This window comes from Salvelinus namaycush, chromosome 1 (assembly GCF_016432855.1).
Source record: "Salvelinus namaycush isolate Seneca chromosome 1, SaNama_1.0, whole genome shotgun sequence".
NCBI lineage: Eukaryota > Metazoa > Chordata > Actinopteri > Salmoniformes > Salmonidae > Salvelinus > Salvelinus namaycush.
In genome coordinates this window covers 8,832,290-8,854,570 of record NC_052307.1, presented here as the reverse complement: position 1 = coordinate 8,854,570, position 22,281 = coordinate 8,832,290, and the positions used below count along the sequence as shown (strand labels likewise).

At 42.3% G+C, this 22,281-nt stretch overlaps 1 protein-coding gene across 1 annotated transcript in view; it reads right to left on the bottom strand.

Annotated features, from left to right (window-relative positions):
• Positions 1–5,332: 5,332 nt before the first annotated feature.
• LOC120045040 (COMM domain-containing protein 10-like) overlaps positions 5,333–22,281 on the bottom strand; it is a 37,981-nt gene continuing 21,032 nt past the window's right edge. Inside the window, exons 6-7 of the mRNA XM_038989908.1 lie at positions 5,871–5,933; positions 5,333–5,766 (exon numbers count right to left, since the gene is read on the bottom strand). Of these exons, the coding sequence (XP_038845836.1) occupies positions 5,728–5,766; positions 5,871–5,933 (102 nt within the window). The 3' untranslated portion in view covers positions 5,333–5,727. The remainder of the gene's footprint in view (positions 5,767–5,870; positions 5,934–22,281) is intronic.

Below are 22,281 nucleotides of genomic sequence, written 5' to 3'. Positions count from 1 at the left end.
GATTTATTTCAGCTTTTAATCTTTCATCACATTCCCAGTGGGTCAAAAGTTTACATATACTCAATTAGTATTTGGTAGCATTCCCTTTAAATTGTTTAACTTGGGTCAAACGTTTCTGGTAGCCTTCCACAAGCTTCCCACAATAAGTTGGGTGAATTTTGGCCCATTCCTCCTGACAGAGCTGGTGTAACTGAGTCAGGTTTGTAGGCCTCCTTGCTCGCACATACTTTTTCAGTTCTGCCCACAAATGTTCTATAGGATTGATGTCAGGGCTTTGTGATGGCCACTCCAATACCTTGACTTTGTTGTCCTTAAGCCATTTTGCCACAACTTTGGAAGTATGCTTGGGGTCATTGTCCAATAAACAGTTCTATTTTTGTTTCATCAGACCAGAATACATTTCTCCAAAAAGTACGATCTTTGTACCCATGTGCAGTTGCATACCGTAGTCTGGCTCTTTTATGGCGGTTTTGAAGCAGTGCTAAGCGGCCTTTCAGGTTATGTCGATATAGGACTCGTTTTGCCGTGGATATAGATACTTTAGTACCTGTTTCCTCCAGCATCTTCACAAGGTCCTTTGCTGTTGTTCTGGGATTGATTTGCACTTTTCGCACAAAAGTACTATCATCTCTAGGAGACCAAACACGTCTCCTTCCTGAGCGGTATGACTGCTGCGTGGTCCAATCCAGAGAATGACAGACTTTGATTACAAAATTTGCCCATAAGAAGGACCTGTTCAAGTCAGCACAGCACAAGGTGAGTCCAAAAGTATAATGTATGCTGCTGCATAAATGATGTAATATGCCAGGGAGATATGTATACTGTAGATAAGAAAGTAGTACTAAGTGTATGTTGTGTAGTAAACTGTTAGTAGCCCATGTGCCTCACCCTAATAATTTGGTTCCTTTTCCTGTCATAACTTAGCCTACTGTTCTGACTTGGTGGTGCACATGTAGCCTAGAACCTGTTTTAGAGAAACGTAATCATCAAATATTGTAAGAGCTTTCATTGTGTGCTTATATTCCCCCTTTATTTATCCTATAGTTCTGACTTGGTATACAGGGAGAATACTGTAAGAATGGCCAATGTTCTGATTTCTGTTGCTGTACATTTCAAAGGTGCTGAATAAATAGTTATATTGACTACGTCCGTCCTAGATAGCTCATTAAAGTCTTAATTGAAATGACAGATTGCCACTTATCCACTCATCGTTGGTCCCTTATGCTATAGTTTGTACATATCAATTGTCAGTAGAAACCACATTTGTTTAAGCAAGTCAGCCATATCAGCTATGGTTTTAAAAAGGCAGTAAATGTGTCTGAATGAATTGTTTCACTGCCAGACAAGGCTCCGCTGATAACCAGGTGTAGCAGTGGTAAGGATTCACTCCATGGTGCTGAAAAGAAAGCTCTGCTGTTGGAACAGCTTTATGTAGGCCTTAAAAGTCTGTAGGCACAGTTTGTCACTGTTATATTGTTAACAACTAATGTTATACTGTTATACTGTTAACAATGAATGTATTGTTTAGTGTTGTGTAGTGGCTTTGCTGCCATGCATAAATCAATGTTTGGGGTGGAGTTTGCCCCACCAAGATTTACATGCTAAAATCGCCACTGGTCCTCGGCTGCAACACTCACTACCGAGTTCCAAACTGCCTCTGGAAGCAACGTCAGCACAATAACTGTTCGTCGGGAGCTTCATGAAATAGGTTTCCATGGCCAAGCAGCCACACACAAGCCTAAGATCACCATGCACAATGCCAAGCTTCAGCTGGAGTGGCATAAAGCTCGCCTCCATTGGACTCTGGAGCAGTAGAAACCCGGCCTCTAGAGTGATGAATCACGCTCCACCATCTGGCAGTCCGATGGACGAATCAGGGTTTGGAGGATGCCAGGAGAACGCTACCTGCCCCAATGCATAGTGCGCTAATGCTCTTGTGGCTGAATGGAAAGGGAAAAGGGGATACCTAGTCAGTTGTACAACTGAATGCATTCAATGAATGGAAGCAAGTCCCCGCAGCAATGTTCCAACATCTAGTGGAAAGCCTTCCCAGAAGAGTGGAGCAGCAAAGAGGGGACCGACACCATATTAATGCCCATGATTTTTTTTTTTTTTTAAACCTTTAACTTTATTTAACTAGGCAAGTCAGTTAAGAACAAATTCTTATTTTCAATGACGGCCTAAGAACAGTGGGTTAACTGCCTTGTTCAGGGTCAGAAAGACAGATTTTTACCTTGTCAGCTCGGGGATTCGATCTTGCAACCTCTCGGAATGAGATGTTCAATGACCAGGTGTCCATATACTTTTGGCCATGTAGTGTTATCTCTTCAATTTGTTAGCATTGGATATATGGCTCACAGCATGACCACAGGCACAAATGAATATCAAAATAAATAAGGAGATCAAAATAAAGCTGGGGTTGTTTGATGGAGTGCCTGCGGGCTGAGCAGTATGTTTGGGCTGACGGCCACTCCTCAGTCTGTTAGCAGAGGGCGGAGAGACCTCCTCTCTCCCTGAACCTGCCATGTGTACCACCACCACCACCTCCCATCTGTCTCCAAGTATTTACCCAATGTACTGCAACAAAACGGCCACCTCAGTGAGGGCGCCGCCACGCTTCAAGCAACACAAAAACAAGGACATCTGCAGTAAACAGAGGGAGAGAGAGGAAGAGAGAGAGAAAGCAAGAGAGCAAACGACTTAAAGCGGTGATCTAACACAGAGTGGAAGAGAAAAGACGACGCCTGAAGAAGAAAGAAGAAGCTAGTGTTGTCATGGCGCTGTGCTGCCAAGAAGGCTGGAGACGTCCTCAGCAGACACCGGCCTCCACCATAGAGATAGATAGAGGACTCATCTATTTATCTGTGCAATTATAGCATCTGTGACAGCATGGGCAGCGCCATTGAAGCTATCTCCATTCTAAAGTAATCATTTTCATCTTCACATCGTTTTCATCTTCACAATTGGCTGATCCCTCCTGATGACACGTTTGGACATGACTCCGACAGGGTCACCAGGAGGGATCCAGCCAAAGAAGTTGGAAGTCACACCCAGTTGACTACATTAAAATGGTGGAAGCCCTCAAGGGTGCTTCCCATACTAATACGGCCTTTTGGCCACAAGAGGCCTCTATCATTCTCTATGGCCTCCACTCAGACCTCAGTCGGTGGCAACAAGGACAGCAGCAGTGGAGCCGCAACAATGACACTTGTTTTCCAGACACTTCGGATGATTTGGCCCATTCTGCTGATTTCAGACATGAACCTATGTGATAAGGGAGCGTCAGATTTTGATACGAGGCTGCATTGTTGGTGAGGCTCGGGCTGAGAGAAGAGGACCCTGTGGGCCCTACATTACAGTAAGTTGGGGGCTGGTGGGGTTGTGGGGCTGTGTGTCCTCAGGTCTGGTAATGCACACGGTCCCAGGTGGCTGTGGATCCAGAACCCCCCACCCCACCGCACCGTTACATCACATAATTAATCACACCATAGACATAGAACACTTGATATATTGTCTGAGAGACATTGTCCCTCAGCACTCACTAACTCACTGTTACAGGCCCTGCCGCACACAGGCCTAACATGAGCTGTGTAACTCCACACAGACTAGGCCTAACATGAGCTGTGTAACTCCACACAGACTAGGCCTAACATGAGCAGCATAACTCCACACAGGCTAGGCCTAACATGAGCTTTAAAACTACACAGACTAGGCCTAACATGAGCTTTAAAACTACACAGACTAGGCCTAACATGAGCTTTAAAACTACACAGACTAGGCCTAACATGAGCTTTAAAACTACACAGACTAGGCCTAACATGAGCTTTAAAACTACACAGACTAGGCCTAACATGAGCTTTAAAACTACACAGACTAGGCCTAACATGAGCTGCGTAACTCCACACGGAGATCCATGTTAGATGTGGACAAAACTGTTGCCTATTATCTGCCACTAAAAGCAAGATGAGACTTTAACTTAGTTGTGTTGATGTGCGGAAGCGCTGGTTCTTCTCTGTGAACTTTTAGCGTGGAGAGCAAAGACTTCTGGAGTTCCTTAGATGGACTTGCACACTACAGAGTATCCCCTCTGTTTTCAATGTTATTGTCCATCTTTATGGTTAACACGCAAGTCTCTCAACTAAATACTGTGTGCAGACCGTTTATTTTTGTTGTCAGTTTGTGACTGGGTTAAATTGTCTGTCTGCTTCTTGGCACATTTGTACCAGAGCTGCTGTCATCTCAGCCCATTATTTGAGGGCCAGTGCTCTTTGCGCAGTGGTCGACCAGTCTTATCCAGGATTAGTGCATTATCCACTTATTTGAGCTGGCTGGTTCAGGCCACCCTTGATAATTGTCCATAAAAACCTGACTGCTTCGTGTTTACTGTCCAGCAGGCCTTGACACACACGCACAAGTAGGACTCGGTTCTGTTCTCTCAGTTGGAGACTCAGAACGGATACTTTTTTTCCACGGCAGGATGTGAGCAGCCATCTGTTCCCCATGCTGTAGGACACACAGCTCCCTCAGGCAGTGACTTTGGTGATTTTTTTTTCACATGGTGACAAAACTGTAAATTGGGTAAAATAACAGTTGTTACAGAGGTCTTGAGAGGTTTTTTAGAGAGAGGTGACTTTTGATGTTTTTTGCATTTCAACATCAGGTTCAGAGTGCTCACTGCCTGGTATCTTCACTCCAAAGAGGACGAAAGTAGAGCAAAGGTTTCATTTTTCCCCAGCTATTCTCCAAATTGTCCTGCCTGCGGCAGAGAAGCATGTAGCAGCTGCCTGAACCTACTCTTAAGCGAGTGACTAACTCATCCGTTTTACAACAGCTTTAGAGCCCATTCTACATGCTTATTATCCCATTAACACAGACGCTGCCTGCTAAGTTTGATACAAAAACAACCAAAGGCTACATAATTGTTAAGTAGGAAACAGCAAATTGAAATGAAAACTTTGCTCAATAAAAACCTTCATAAATGTGATACAAGGCCATAAAGTGTTTTACTGTCTTTCTCTAGAGGAGGAGGGGAAACGGTTTCTTCTTCTATTGTTCAGAGTGATGTGGACTTGACAGGTATTACGTGAGGAGAAAGGGATAATGTGAGACCCTGGGAGAGAAAAACCTGTAGCTATCTGTTTTGGTGAAACCTTGACCGTTGGACAATACGCTTCATTTAATATGGCTCCATTTTGTAAAGCTAATTGAAAATAATGTGCTTCGTTTAGGAATGTCTGTCCTGCTAAGTGTGGAGATGAGGATTTGAACTGTGCCTCTGCACTTCTATCTGATGAAACTACAGGTGGGGTAAGAGAAGAAATAACAATGCCACTTTTCAGATTACAACATTTTTATATTCCTCTAGTGCTTTAGATTACATATACATGATATCATGTTTTGTGTTTGTACATTAGTAACATTTCATCAGCATTCATATAGAAACATTCCTAAAAATAACATTGCCTGAATTTCAACAACAACATTCATGTTGCACATCGGAAAACACAGGTAGAAAAATTGTTTAATTGAAGGATGAAATGTAGTTGGATTACAGTTATATACACACACACACATCCTTTGCACTCAACAAACAGGGAAATGTGAGATCTCCCTCATTATACCATCACATTGTTATGATAGGTGTCCTGTCAGTGTGCATGGGGAATTTTAATGACAACACTGCTTCTTCCATAGCTGTCATCATATGAAAATAGAATGGCACCCGCATCAGGTGAGGGAGTCCAACTGGGCTTGAACTGTCTCTAGCTGCAAGGAGACAGAGAATGTTTGACAATTAGGAGAAAGGCAACATGCCTGCGGGTGTTAAGGAGTCAGTGATGTGGAAAGCAGAACCAATGTGCAGCACTGACCTGGTTGTAGAAGTGAAGTAACTCCTGGTGGCTGAACTCCACAAACACTTTCTCCACCACACTCTGGAAGAGAAGAAAGATTCACCATGAGTCAACCAACATCACGGCCAACAACACTCCCTCCGCTCTCTATAAAAAAAAACACTCCTGTCAATTATTTGTGCACTTCTGTCCATTGAAAGTAAGTACACATACCGTCCAGTAAGTCATTTCCATCACTGCATGTACACTGAACAAAAAATATAAAACGCAACAATTTGAAACATTTTACCGAGTTGAAGTTCATATCAGTCAATTTTCTATTGTACACGTCAATCCAGAGCATCCTAAATATGCTCTATTGGTGACAAATCTGGAGAGTATGCAGGCCATGGAAGAACTGGGACATTATAATCTTCCAAGAATTGTGTACAGATCCTTGCGACACGGGGCCGTGCGTTACCATCTGAAACATGGGGTGAGGCCGGCGGATAAACGGCACGACAATGGGCCTCAGGATCTCGTCACGGTATCTGTACATTCAAATTGCCATCGATAAAATGCAATTGTGTTCGTTGTCCGTAGCTTATGCCTGCCCATACCATAACCCTACCGCCACCATGGGGCACTCTGTTCACAACGTTGACAACAACAAACCGCTCACCCACCGCCATACACGTGGTCTGCGGTTGTGAGGCTAGTTGGAAGTACTGCCAAATTCTCTAAAACTACATTATCCCCAGCACAAGGTGCATCTGCGTAATTATCATGCTGTTTAATCAGCTTCTTGATATGCCACACCTGTCAAGTGGATGGATTTTCTTAGCAAAGGAGAAATGCTCACTAACAGGAATGTAAACTTTGCACACAAAATTTGAGAGAAATAAGCTTTTTGTGCGTATGGAACATTTCTGGGATCTTTATTTCAGCTCATGAAACATGGAACCAACACTTTACATGTTGCAACTATAAGATAGGAAATATATTGTGAAAAAATAACAAATAATAAGATACCAAGGAAGTTAATCAAACCAAGACTTTGCTGTGAGAGTTATCCCAGTGTTGGGTTGTACACACACAAGTAGCCGGAGCTGTGGGGCTGAAGACACAATGGGGGATGGAATGTGTCAGAGCACATTAATGAAACAGATATTAATTAGACCCAACATTATCATCCATAATTAAGAGAAGGGGAAATGTTGTCTCTCGCCAAAGCCCACTTGGTATGTGCGAACATGAAAATGTAGGGCACACACACAGACCCACCCACACTTGAATTGAGGTTTGACAAGGTAACAGATTTTGTGAAACCATATTTGCACATTATAAATATGTGACACAAGTCAAATATTAGATTGTGGCAAATTAATTGTGGGAATGAACCGGAAAGGAACATCTACAAAAATCCCAAAAGATGACAAAATGCCAAAGCTTTAGAATTGCCCATTCAATCTTCACTCCTTAATACTTAGATGTGTTGGTTTCCAGAGACCTCAGGATGATACATAGAGCTGGTTGAACTCTTTAAAATAGCCAACAACAAACCTCCTGTGATGGGGAGGTGAACCAGAGGACAGACCTAAAGGGTGAGGGATGTGATCTTCTCCACTGACATATCAAGTGGGGATCCTAAACATCAATGTGTCTGTCTTTCTGTCTGCCTGTCTGAGTCACAGAGGGGTTGGCTGTGTTTGGAGGTGTCAGTGTACATGTCATTGGTGGTGATGGGGAGGGAGGCACGGTTTAAACCCAGCCCAGTGTTTCAGCACCAAGGCCTGAGTAGGATTTGACAGATCTGGGCTAACACTAATGTGTATACTTCAAGATCACATGAAATATCGAGGTAGCTAGGACAAGAGGATCAGGAGATACACCACTGCGCTGCATCTCTCTGTTTGCATGGGCTTCCTGTACATTAACAAATGCTGGTTAGAGAATGACAATTCAATTATGTATTGGTGAAGAAATAACCTTTGGGAACAAGGTATGGAAGAGAAACAACCCGTTTTGGGAACAAGGTATGGAAGAGAAACAACCCATTTTGGGTACCCTCTCACAGGGTTCAAGGTATGGAAGAGAAACAACCCGTTTTGGGAACAAGGTATGGAAGAGAAACAACCCATTTTGGGTACCCTCTCACAGGGTTCAAGGTATGGAAGAGAAACAACCCATTTTGGGTACCCTCTCACAGGGTACAAGGTATGGAAGAGAAACAACTCGTTTTGGGTACCCTCTCACAGGGTTCAAGGTATGGAAGAGAAACAACCCGTTTTGGGTACCCTCTCACAGGGTTCAAGGTATGGAAGAGAAACAACCCGTTTTGGGTACCCTCTCACAGGGTTCAAGGTATGGAAGAGAAACAACGCGTTTTGGGTACCCTCTCACAGGGTTCAAGGTATGGAAGAGAAACAACCCATTTTGGGTACCCTCTCACAGGGTACAAGGTATGGAAGAGAAACAACCCATTTTGGGTACCCTCTCACAGGGTTCAAGGTATGGAAGAGAAACAACCCATTTTGGGTACCCTCTCACAGGGTACAAGGTATGGAAGAGAAACAACTCGTTTTGGGTACAAGGTATGGAAGATGACAGTTTGAAGTGCTGCCATAGAGGTTTATCTATGATTTGTAAATTAATCATTATGATTTCATGTTATAGTGTCAACTTATTCGATGATATTCAAGCAGCAGGTAGTGTTATTTTATGATACGCCTAATCTCAGCAGGTGAGGAAAGGTTGACATAAAAATGCACTTTTCATTAATTATTTGTTATTGTGCACTAAAAAATGTCTGATTTGCAACACTTGTCAAAGCTTTATGGAGCAAGTGCTATGGAAAGGAGAATTGCTATTAGTGATAAAAGCACAGAGCTATAATACAAGATCGCTCCTACTTGTGACACATCACCCTAACCATCCAAACCATTAAACACTGGACCTAAATAAAAAACACCATGTCAGATGGAAAATGTTGATTTAAACGAAGAAAGAGAAAAAAACACGAAGAATAAAAAACATTGTCAGAGAACACTCGGTAGATACCTAGAGAGAGAACGGGAATGTCAAATCCTTACAAACAGCTAAACTGCAATTAAATTGACGTATTGATCATGTCTATTTGTCAATACAATCCCCTATGTACGTACTGTATCCCAAGTGGTGCAGCAGTCTAAGGCACTGCATCTCAGTGCTAGAGGTGTCACTACAGTCCCTGGTTCGAATCCAGGCTGTATCACATCCGGCAGTGATTGGGAGTCCCATAGGATGGCGCACAGGTTTGGCCGGGGTAGGCAGTCATTGTAAATAAGAATTTGTTTTTAACTTCTCTAGGGTAGGGGGCAGCATTCGGAATTTTGGATGAAAAGCATGCCCAAATTAAACTGCCTGCTTCTCGGGCCCAGAAGATATGATATGCATATAACTGGTAGATTTGGATAGAAAACACTCTAAAGTTTCCAAAACTGTTAAAATAGTGTCTGTGAGTATAACAGAACTGATTTGGCAGGCAAAATCCAGAGACAAATCCATTCGGGAAGTAGTTCTTTTTTTGGTTTTGTAGTTTTCTATTCAATGCCATTACAGTATCCATTGACTTAGGACTCAAATTGCAGTTCCTATGCCTTCCACTAGATGTCAACAGTCTTTAGAAATTGTTTCAGGCTTGTATTCTGAAAAATTAGGAAGTAAGAGCAGTCTGAATGAGTGGACCCTAAAGTGTCACAGAGCTTTTTCATGCGCGCGACCGAGAGAGTGCCTTTCTTGTTTACCTTTTATATTGACGGCGTTATTGTCCGGTTGAAATATTATCGATTATTTAGGCTAAAAACAACATGAAGATTGAATATAAACATCGTTTGACATGTTTCTATGAACTTTACGGATACAATTAGTTTTTTTTGTCTGCCTGTTTTAACTGCGTTTGAGCCTGTGGATTACTGAAGAAAACGCGCAAACAAAACTGAGGTTTTTGGATATAAAGAGACTTTATCGAACAAAAGGAACATTTATTGAGTAAATGAATGTCTGCTGAGTGCAACCATATGAAGATCATCAAAGGTAAGGATTAATTTTATCTCTATTTCTGACTTGTGTAACTCTTCTACTTGGCTGGTTACTGTTTGTAATGATTTGTCTGCTGGGCTATGTTCTCAAATAATCGTAAGGTATGCTTTCGCCGTAAAGCATTTTTTAAATCTGACACCGTGGTTGGATTCACAAGAAGTTCATCTTTAAACCTATGTAAAATATGTTTTGTTTTCTGAATTTTTATAATGAGTATTTCTGTATTTGAATTTGGCACCCAGCAGTTTCACTGGCTGTTGAAGAGGTGGGACGCTAACGTCTCACGTACCCAAGAGAGGTTAACTGACTTGCCTAGTTAAATAAAAAACTTTGTATGTGCCCTACTGTATACTTTCGGTGAACGGGACTAATTGGGAAACGTACAGATTTCCCTGGAAATCAATATAAACCCCTTAAATAAATGTGCAAGGCATACACGTTTTGCAGGGTTATGTGGCTTGACAGTTAAATGAGGCCATTTTGAACGCTCTTGCCTTTGCCTTGTGAATTGTTGATGGAATATCTTGCCAGAAACAGGAGGCAGAGCTGTTGGGTTTCTGGCATCTCACCCTCAGCTCCCCAAACATTCTTAATTATGAATAAAAAATCCAACTCCTGGGTTAACCGTTGCCATGGACACAGAGCTCTTAAAAAGCCAGCTTGAAGGTGTATGGTGCTGTCTGTTTTGGCACAAAATGTCAGACATCCCTGTGTATTTGCAGAGCTGCTCGGAGGGATATGCTCTTAAAGGGAAATGTCAAAAATATACTACTTCATATTCATCATCTCCAGCACCATGCTGTTTTTGCAACAGCTAATGGGGATTCTAATAAAATACCAAAAATACACCCCAACATCAACATATGTGAAAACTCAGCGTTTCTATGTTTTGTAGTAGAACAGATAGAGTAAGATGAGGGTTTCCAATGACATCGGTCTGCATTGTGTGATTTTAACCAATTATGAGTAGGCATTGCTTACTATTTGCCTCCTAATTGTCTACTAATTGGTTGAGGATGTCATTGGAATCACTTATCTTCCTCAATCTTTTTTTTTTTACTACAAAACATAGAAACGTGTCATTTTCACATATGGTGATGTTGGGGTGGTGCTGGAGATGATGAATATGAAATTGTATTTTTTTTTTTTTTTTTAATTTAAATTCCCTTCAAGTAGAATTTTTCTGTCAATCATTTCTCACAGGTGACAGCAAAATGAATATGTGTGAGGGAGAAAGCTGTAATATTTTGTTACCAACACAAGGGCATGAAAACTGCTCAATTGTCAATGTAATTTGTCTATTAATTGAAGGTGAGAAGAAAATCATTTTTCATGCTTTCTGGAATGCTTATTGAATAGTCTGATGAGTTGGAAAAAGCACACTTGGAGTAGAATTGGTAAAAGCCAAATGTGTTGGACGTTTCGGTCATCATGAAATCTATCAAACTTCTTCACTCACATGTCAACACAACCATTATGTTGCATGACAAATGTAAATGAAAAGTCCCAAATCTGACATTCACTCAGATCCAATATACAAGTCAAACAGTCTTCCCTGTCACATCCCCCTGGAGAGCCTGACGCCTGGGGAAAGGTTTCTGTCTGCCTGCCTGTCGTTGTGTGTCTGTCTGTCTGCCTGCCTGCCGGTGTGTGTGTCTGCCTGCCTGCCTGCCGGTGTGTGTCTGCCTGCCGGTGTGTGTCTGCCTGCCGGTGTGTGTGTGTCTGTCTGTCGGTGTGTGTGTGTCTGTCTGTCGGTGTGTGTGTGTCTGTCTGTCGGTGTGTGTGTGTCTGTCTGTCGGTGTGTGTGTGTCTGTCTGTCGGTGTGTGTGTGTCTGTCTGTCGGTGTGCCTGTGCTTGCCTGTCTGCAGCTATCTGTGTCTGTCAGTGTCTGTCTGGAGACAGTGGTCAGCTCAGGGAGAGACTACATCCCCTAAATTCCATCATACCATAAACATGCCAGGAGACAATAGGTAGGATATTTACAACACTACAATTCAATGGGATTTTCAACTGTCATAAAAAGATGGAGGGTTTGTGCAAATTCCTGGCTGTGGCCCCCAGCATGCAGTCAGAGATGTGTTGATTACGCCCACTGAGCTGAGGTGTCCCCAGGCTTGGGGCCAATGTGCCAATCTGCCACTCAGAGCTCTTCTGATTGGAGTCACCAGAGGCCCAGTCTGGATTCTAATGCCTGGTCTTGGTACTGGTACAGGGAGAAGTGATTGACTTTTAGATGTCACAGAGGGACACTGTGGTTTATGACCATTAACTGGAAACCATGGGCTTTGTTTTGATATGTCTTCACAGAACAGAAGCATGACGGGGTGAAGCGTTGCTCCTGCCGAGCCTGTGCAGAGGCTTTCACACCTTTGTTCGTGCTGCTGTAGAAGCCCAGGGGCAGAGAGCTGTTTTTTCTTCTAGCTCTGCCTGCATTTCAAAAGCCCACATATAAACAGGCTACCAGAAGCCCACATATAAACAGGCTACCAGAAGCCCACATATAAACAGGCTACCAGAAGCCCACATATAAAACAGGCTACCAAGGAAGCATCCATCCATTGCAAGATTGGATTGACATTTGTTGAAAGCTAAGTCGAGTCAATCCCCAGATGAATACAAAGATCCAATTAGAGAATAGGAGAGCATACATGCTCGGCCAGCCAGACTTGAGCACTGCAGAAAGATAAACAAAAAAAATGACAGAGGATCAGACAGAGGACACATCAGACGATCCTAATGGCAGCACTCCTGAAAGGATTGGGTTATCAGACTGTTACAAATGGAAACTCGGGCTTTCTGGAGAATAAGGAAGTTTAAATAAAGACCCTTTCTGATGTCAAAACCTGATGCAAGAGACAAGAGGATTTCTCTAGATTAGAATATACGTTCATGACATAGGATATCAAAGAAAACATTCTCTGTGTCTTTTAACACCAGGTTTGACTGACACACCAAGCTCGTACTCGACGATGAGCATATATTTATGAACTGTACAGACATTTGGGATACAAAGGACGTCCTCGGTGGTCGAAGGAAAATAACAATGGCAGTTTTGCCTATTGGTTTGTATACTAATGATGTCAGAGGCAGACTTCCTGTTAGTGCTTGATTACAATAAACCGCATCCTCTGTTGTGACTTCAAAAACAATGAAGCCGTCGCTGTGCTCCAGCCACGACATGCAGCGCACACATCCGACTCCTGACCAACCTAATCTGCATTGCTCAACCACAACACAAAACCCTGAATGCTTTATTGAGAGGTTAATGTTGGTCTGAGGTCGAAGCCTCCGGGGAAATTGTTGGGTCATTTTGTTTAGCAGTTAAAGAAATAGAAGAAGTGTCCCCCCTAGCTGACTGACTGAATATAGCCTAGTCTTACTGAACCCCGGCTGACTGACTGACTGAATATAGCCTAGTCTTACTGAACCCCGGCTGACTGACTGATTGAACCCTAGTCTTACTGAACCCCAGCTGACTGACTGACTGTACCCTAGTCTTACTGAACCCCGGCTGACTGACTGACTGAATATAGCCTAGTCTTACTGAACCCCGGCTGACTGACTGATTGAACCCTAGTCTTACTGAACCCCAGCTGACTGACTGACTGTACCCTAGTCTTAATGAACCCCAGCTGACTGACTGACTGACTGTACCCTAGTCTTACTGGACCACAGCTGACTGACTGACTGTACCCTAGTCTTACTGGACCTTAGCTGACTAACTGTACCCTAGTCTTACTGGACCTTAGCTGACTAACTGTACCCTAGTCTTACTGAACCCCAGCTGACTGACCGACTGTACCCTAGTCTTACCGGACCTTAGACTAGGCTACAGTTAGTCAGCTATCTGGGGCGGAGGGGATTTTCACACGCCTCTCCCACTGCCGTTCAGTACAGTACACAGCCTGGCGCAATAAAAGAGCACAAAGGCTGGGATTGTCCCTGGCCGCAGCCTAGCCAAAGAGCTGTAATGACAGGCTTTGCCACACAGAGGCCTCTTTCAGAGTAGGCCTCATCTCTGGGCACCAGCTAGGCCTTGCCTTCCCTCCCGGTGCCCCCACCCCCTCCGAACATGGGAATGAGGTCTCCTCCTCTCTAGTTCCCTTGACCTCTGCACAACAGGAATACTCCAGGGGCAATGCAGGTACAACATTGTTGTGACACTCCCTGTTAATCAGTTAGCCGGCTCTTCTGTTAACTCATGCACTGGTTCTTTTTTGGAGAATGGCCTTGACAAGTCATGTTGAACCAATCCAACCAAGACGTTTACAAAAGGATGAAACCCAACGCAAGCAGATTACCGGACTTCAACTCAAACAAACCACCAGATCCTACATCTCTCTCATCCTCTTAGATCCAAAAGGGGGAGGTTGACGTATCTCCTCGGGTTTAAACTAAAACACATCTAAACATTCATTCTCATCAGGCAGTAAGCTTTGCGGTGCCTCTGATGCATCTTAACTTCCATTACCAATTTTCTCTCTGGGGGCTGCTGTGGCTGGGTGCTGTTGCTCTCTGTCTGAGCTCATTTCGAAAGGCTGACTTTGGTAACTGCTCTACCACATGAGAAATCAACTGGCCCTTGTAACGACCGAGAGCAGCTCTTTATTTAGTCTGGAAACAAGCGTCAGTGTTTTCCTTAAAGCAACGCGGGGAGCTTCCAGTGTTTCAAAGCTGGCAGTGTTTGAGGAGACAGCGCAGATGTCAGAGGAAAGAGTGAGGCCCTCCTCCTGTTTACTCAGAGTGACACAGGCTGTAATAACACTCAACACTTTGATTCAAAGCTGCGGACAGAGAGGCCTAGCTGCGGACAGAGAGGCCTAGCCGCGGACAGAGAGGCCTAGCCGCGGACAGAGAGGCCTAGCCGCGGACAGAGAAGCCTAGCTGCGGACAGAGAGGCCTAGCCGCGGACAGAGAGGCCTAGCCAACGATGAACATTTCATATTTGGTATAGAAGCTGGCATAGATACATGCAAATGAATCAAGTTGTATTTTATTTGATAAAAGTATTGGGATAAGGCTCCATACAGCACATATATTTAGTTTTAATCTGGTTAAAAGTATTTCCCTAAATATAACCATAGATGAGAATTATCTTCACTAGACATTATGCACGGCAGGCTTTGACATGCTCATTCGGTGGAAAATATGAATCCAAATTGATTCCTTTTTCAGCCAAGTACATCAACATACATGTTCCACTGCACTAGGCATAGAATAGGACATAGAACAGTGCCCACGTACAATCTTGATTCGTTTCAGAACAACAAGTCGAAGTACATGGATCGGGCTTCTTCTCTAGTCCAGCAGCTTAATAGTTTATCCACCATGGCCCATTTACCACCATCTGTTACTTTGTCTGAAACATGGACCTCACTTGTGAAGTCTCCCCATGCAAGTCATTAGTGTGTTTGTTTATGTTCTGCTTGTGGCCTCAAAGGACAACATACCTTGTTAGGAAAGCTTTAAAAGTGGAAATAAGGCTACATTTCTGCTGTCCCACGACGCAAGTTATTTCCATAATGTAGCACTCACGGAGGGCACATCGGCCTCATTAAGACACTCGCTAAGGACCAGATTAGCACAGCATTAGCATACAGGAGGGTCCTACAATATAATTACTTTACACTTCACAGTAAAGTGCAGAGACGGAGATAGTTTGGAAAAAATATACTCATTTTCGGCTCATATTTATAAAAAAAAATATATATACACACACACACACACACACACACACACACACACACACACACACACACACACATATATATACACACACACACAAAGTTATGTACTCGACATAATGGCACCCTGAAGCTTAGTTATGAAGCGAAATGTCGGACAGTCCTTCGTTAGCCAAGTCAAAAGCCAAGTCAGGAGCTCTGTCCTGGATATTGTTTTAATGACGCATACTACTGCAGACAGGAAAGATAAACTTCCCCCGTTCTAATTAGTGAGAAGTGAAGGGAAACTGACTTCCAGCAGGGGGAACGGTAAAACAATGTGTCTACAGAGAGCACCACAAGGCCAGGCACCTCCAGCAGTCTCCATACTAGTCATGTGTTGCTCAGAGCTCATGTCCCTCTGCTCTACATTGAAAACCATCTCCAATGTGAGCTCCCAGGGACAAGAGATTATTTGTTTTAAAGGTTGGCCAATTCATTAAAAGCCAGTCCATGTCCAATGCCCATACCAGCCAGTTCCCACTAGTTTAGTTACTTACTATCAAATCGGATCTCAAAGTAAGTCTTTGAGATCATTTCTTTATGGCTGATTTGGTTGAAGTTGAATCACATTAGGTTTGAATGGTTCTACACTGAACAAAATATAAAACATGTAAAGTGTGGGTCCCATGTTTCATGAGCTGAAATAAAATATCCCTAAAAATGTTCCATACACACACAAAAAGCTTATTTCTCTCAGGTTCTGTGCACAAATTTGTTTACATCCCTGTTAGTGAGCATTTCTCCCTCGCCAAGATAATTCATCCACCTGACAGGTGTGGCATATCAAGAAGCTGATTAAACAGCATGATCCTTACACAATGCCACAGATGTCTCAAGTTGAGGCAGGGTGCAATTGCCATGACTGCAGGAATGTCACCAGAGCTGATGCCAGAGAATTGAATGTTCATTTCTCTACCATAACGTAGTTTTAGAGAATTTGGCAGTACATCTAACCGGCCTCACAACCGCAGACCATGTGTATGGCGTTGTGTGGGCAAGCAGTTTGCTGATGTGAACACTGTGAACAGAGTGCCCCATGGCTTCGGTGGGGTTATGGTATGGGTAGACATAAGCTACGGACAAAGAAACACAATAGCATTTAATCCATGGCAATTTGAACGCACGGCGATACTGTGACAATCCTGATGCTCTGGATCGACATGTATGACAGCGTGTTCCAGTTCCCGCCAATATCCAGCAATTTCGCACAGCCATTGAAGAGGAGTAGGACACCATTCCATAGGCCACAATCAACATCTTGATCAACTCTATGCGAAGGAGATGTGTCGCTAATTAGGGATCCTAGTAAATCAAATCACGCTGCATGAGGCAAATGGTGGTCACTCCAAATACTGACTGGTTTTCTGATCAACGCCCCTCCTTTCCTTTTTTTTTTATAAAGGTATCTGTGACGAACAGATGCATATCTGTATTCCCAGTCATGTGAAATCCATAGATTATTGCCTAATGAATTCATTTCAATTGACGGATTTCCTTATATACTGTAATTCAGTAAAATCTTTGAAATTGTTGCACGTTGCGTTTATATTTTTGTTCAGTGTATTATTAGGCACTTCATAGAAATGCATTGTGTCACTGTTTTCTGTTGGAATTCACTCTCAAAACATAATTGTTCCTCTGCCATACAACATGTAATGATTAATACAATTATGAACAGATATAAAAAACTAGCCTCATTTTGAATTGAATAAAAAAATTATTATCAGGAAATTTGGGCATAAAAACAACTGGAGCGTTATAGTTTCATACACCAAGGGCAAAATTCTAAGATATAATACTGGCAGAAAGTACACACAAATTTACTTTCAGCAATGTTTCAAAACCCCTCTGGTCACCTTTGAACCAGCCCTTCTTTCATACTCAAGTTGTGACAAAGAGAGAGACAAAGACGTGACAGTGGAGACCTGTGTTCTTGCCAAGATGACAGAATTGCTTGAGTTGTTTTTCTACCCCATTTCTGTATCTCAGGTCAGGCACAGTCACATCAGACTTCTGTCATGCAAACTCTGTAAATATCTCAAATGTTGAGGTCCGATAGTTTCTCCCCAAAACAAAATTATTTCAGGGCGAGAATGGTATTTCAAATTGAAATTCACAGTGCTAACTATATTAAATGGGAAACATTGACTAAAGGTTTCTGTGTCTTTTATATAGTTGGACTAAAATACATAAATTACACAGCAGACTGACAGATTGGCATCTGACCATAAACAGAGTTGTGTTGGCTAGTTTTTCACAAGAGTTAACTTCAGTTTCTGAGCTGTTGGGATAAAGAAGCCCCAGTAGGTGCGGGTGGAATTGTCTCCTTCGGAACGCTTTTACCAGCACAGCTCTGACTAAAAGGATTCTGGGGTTTTTGACGTAATGGTGAGGAAACTGCATGGTTGAATTAATTGCCAAAGGCAGAGTGCTTTTTTCTCCCCTTCGCATCTTACTGCCTCATTCTACTCCACACCAATGTGCCTTTTTAGGGGCTGCAGAGCTGGCTTATCAACGACTGCCAGGTCCCTGCAATGCTGAGTGGAAGCCACTGTCAAAACCATCCTGTATCATTCCTTCACCAGCACAATAAAGCCGACACACATTCTGATTACAGGTTTATCACGCCCAACATAAAGTCTGCCGTCTACTGGAGGCCATTTCTACAGAATCCCAACAGACACTGTGCTTAATTGGTACACTATAAAAAGGGTATATGAAAGCAGTCTAAGAAGAAACGACCCAAGAAATAGTCACGTCAATCTAGACAGGAGGCTAAATTAAATGAGATTTTAAACATCCTGGTCGTTATCATTCAGATAAATGATTAATATAGAGGCAATTATTGGGAGAGAGAGTACATTTATGAAGGTTAATTATGTGATATGGCAGACCTGTGTCCAATATGCGTCGCAAAATGTTTGAAACATTAGCTAATCATATATAATACCGCATATTGAATAATTTGAATAACACACTAGATCGCAGGGTTCAAAAAATGTATCTTACATGTATAAAAAAAATAATCTCCTTTTTACTAGCTCAGTCACAGCCTCTCATCTATTTTCAATTACTTATTTCATACTTTAAAAAAAAATTGATGAACCCTATAAATATAGTACGTGCAGTAGACGGAAATCATGGGACACTGCCACTGCAAAAACAAAAGCTCACACACACTGTATATAGACTTTTCTATTGTGTTATTGACTGTACGTTTGATTATCCCATATGTAACTCTGTGTTGTTTGTGTTGCACTGCTTTGCTTTATCATAGGCCAGGTCGCATTTTGTAAATGAGAACTTGTTCTCAACTGGCCTACCTGGTTAAATAAAGGTGAAATATTTTTTTTTTTTTTTTAAATGATGGGAAACTCCAGTTAAAGTGCTGCTATTTGATGCATGACTGCAAAACAGATCTTCAACAAGACAGGCAGGATTATTCTTTGTCCATTGTTCAACTGCTATCGAGATAAGCATGCAATCAAAACACCCATATTGTCTTATCACCTGAACCAAGTTGACAATCAATGTTGTAATCACGTTGTTGCCAAGAGATGCTTTTTTTAGCGCCAGAGAGTAGGCGGAACCCAACTCTTGGCCAAAGACCCAGGATAGATCACCTGCAGGATGCAGTACGCCTAGAGCATCCTGTCTGGGGCCACATCCTTGGAAATATCACTCGCCTACATAAAAGAGAGTGGTTTGACGGTTCTAATAAGCTATTGAATAGAACAACGAAGATGAGACGACCTACAGCATGTTTTGTCTGTAAAATGCACAATCTGTGTGGAATACAAATCACACAGAAAAATGTACTTAAATCCAAAGAGTTTAAGGAGAAGCCAAAGTCCTAAAAAAAAAAAAAAAAAAGGCCAGTTGAGAACAAGTTCTCATTTACAACTGCGACCTGGCCAAGATAAAGCAAAGAAGTGAGACAAAAATAACAGTTACACATGGGATAAACAAAACTTACAGTCAATAACACAAAATAATTACAGAAATTTGACTTCATAATTATGACTGCAATGTCTGTAGAGAGCTGCCAGGTCATTTTCTTAATTAATTTGATTTATTTAACGAGGCAAGTCAGTTAAGAACAAATTCTTATTTACGGCAGAACGACAGATTTTTACCTCGTCAGCTCGGGGATTCGATCGAGCAACCTTTCGGTTACTGGCCCGACGCTCTAACCACTAGGCTACCTGCCGGCCCAAATTTGCTCCTAAAGAACAACTATTTTTAAGTGGTTAAAATTCTAGGCTGAGGAACGTAGTCATGTCTGTTAGTCTTTCAGGTCAACTGCAGTTCCCTTTGCTATCACCCGTCCACAACGCTTGGCGTTTATCTGAAACCCTAGATGATAAATCGGTTGCTGCTCTTCATGACATTCAGAATGGCCCATCGCCCAGACCATTAAAACAGATGAACAACAGTAGGAGCGGTTGTAAACAGCTCCCTTCAAATGTGGGTTGAATAATTAAAAGAGGGCACAGCACAGTATTTTGATGAAGCTAGCAAATTCCCATGAATGGTCAAAAAAACAAAAAAGACAAACGTCTTCAGCTTTGAGCGTGAGCAGTCATGCTTTATCAGCACCTCTGAGCTTAAGTCATCTTTGTGAGTCTCGTCCATAACACCAACTCTAAAGGTCAGGGTCTCAGGGGGGTGCAAGCCTGTCCTGTTTGTCCTACTACAGTATGGGACCTACAATAGGATTACGTCCTGTGTCTAATGAAGACAAGGGGTAGTATTCTAGCACTGTATATACCCTCAAATGAATCTTCAGGACAAACACAGAAACATCATTATGTAATACCACCTTGGCTAGCTAGTTGCTGTTCGGTCTGCAAAACCAGGTGTAAAAACCACTGAGGAGGGCTGTTGTATTAAATGTATAGGACTAGCATTTTGAGAGAACAACTTTATTGACACTTAAAAAAGGAAGGTAAGATTGTACAAATAAGAGCACAAAATGTGGTTCTGGGTTAATGTGAGTGTACTGTTATGCCGGAACCACACAGACTTTGTGTGTGAGTAGAGGGCGCCAAGTCACATCGCACTGCGTAGCGTATGCCAACTTAACTTGTGTTTGTGATGTTCGCTATGTAACTCTTGTGAATTATTGTTGCGCGCTCCTTTTGACTCACCTTATATATGTCCTACGGGAGCCACCGTACCTGCCTCCTGTTGTTATGTTGGCTCAGGAACATCAGGAGAGTTGTAGCTAATACACCCTAGCACTTAGAACGAGACTAGCTAAATTCTTTATTTCTACATAACATTATTCTCTCTTGAACAGAGTTCCTGGAGTTTCCCAGCCGTAGCCTGCCTAGGCTATACGCCTGTGCTCGAAATCAACAAAAGGTAGGCACAAAGTTACTGTTTTCAAATAGACATATGTATTATTGGTACTGGCAGCTCAACTTAAACACTTTTTAACTATACATTTCACAATTTCAGATGTCAATGCACAAACAGTTCATTTTCTCACTTTACCAGCATTGCTTCACATAAATGTGAGAAAAATAGACTCGATGTCCTAATTTGAAAACGCATGATGGCCCGTCTGTTGTTCTCTCACATTCACCACCGTGCATTCTAATTCCAGCGTGTACACGCTTGTTCACACACACACAAAAAAAACGCTTTTGTTTGATATGGGCTTTACTCAAACCTGGATCTGGAGAAGACAACGACAAAGGCAGACTATGGGGCATGCAATCTAGTTCCCCAGGCCCATAACATGTTTGAATGATTCATTAGAATTCACAAAAGAAGGTGTTGTTTGACTGTTTTAACTTTCAGGTTAAATCCTATACATAATTTATACCTGACAAAACTGACTGAACTTAAAGAAACACAATGTATTCAAGGTATGGCAGGCCCCAGCCAGCAACCCCTGACAGCAGATAGAAAAAATGAATCGAGCTAGTTCTCTTTTATGTCAAAGCTAAGGCTTATTGATTCAAATCTCATCTAAAGACGTGTCTGAATCCAGTATAAATGTCAGTACTTGAACAGCGTAATTTCCAAATGCTCTTTCCCCTTAAATACAGCATAAATAGTTGATCAGTCATGTTTATTAAACACTATTTCAATTAATTTGAGAGGTTTTAGAGTTTAAATTAGAAGTGTTTGATACAAAAACGCAAGATGTTAATTTGGAGTCACTCTGGATATTTGCGTAGAGATTCTCACCCTCTACTACAACATCTCCACGTCTTTAGTTAAGTAACTAGCGACGCCACAACATTAAAACAAGGTTTCCCCTCTTAACATATGACATCTTTCATATAGCTTTGTTTCATATCTCCGCACCACCTATCTGCACTACCTTCGCTATCTAGCACGCCCGAGATTACATTGGAATTTAGCATTGCTTTGATGAACCCTTGATGCAGTAAAGCCATCTGGTCTCATCATGTGGAGCTTGCTTGATTTTTCTAAGCCCCATTTCTGCCGGGCAGATCCCAGCGGATAAACTCCAACAGGGAGTGGGTTCCAAGTATTGTGTCCACACAGCCTTTATGATCCAACAACCGATAAGAAGTCCAGCTATTAATAGAACAATGATGGAGACATATGGCAGAGGATATAGTCAGGGAACGTAAGTAAATTGCTTACATGTTCTTTCCTACCCA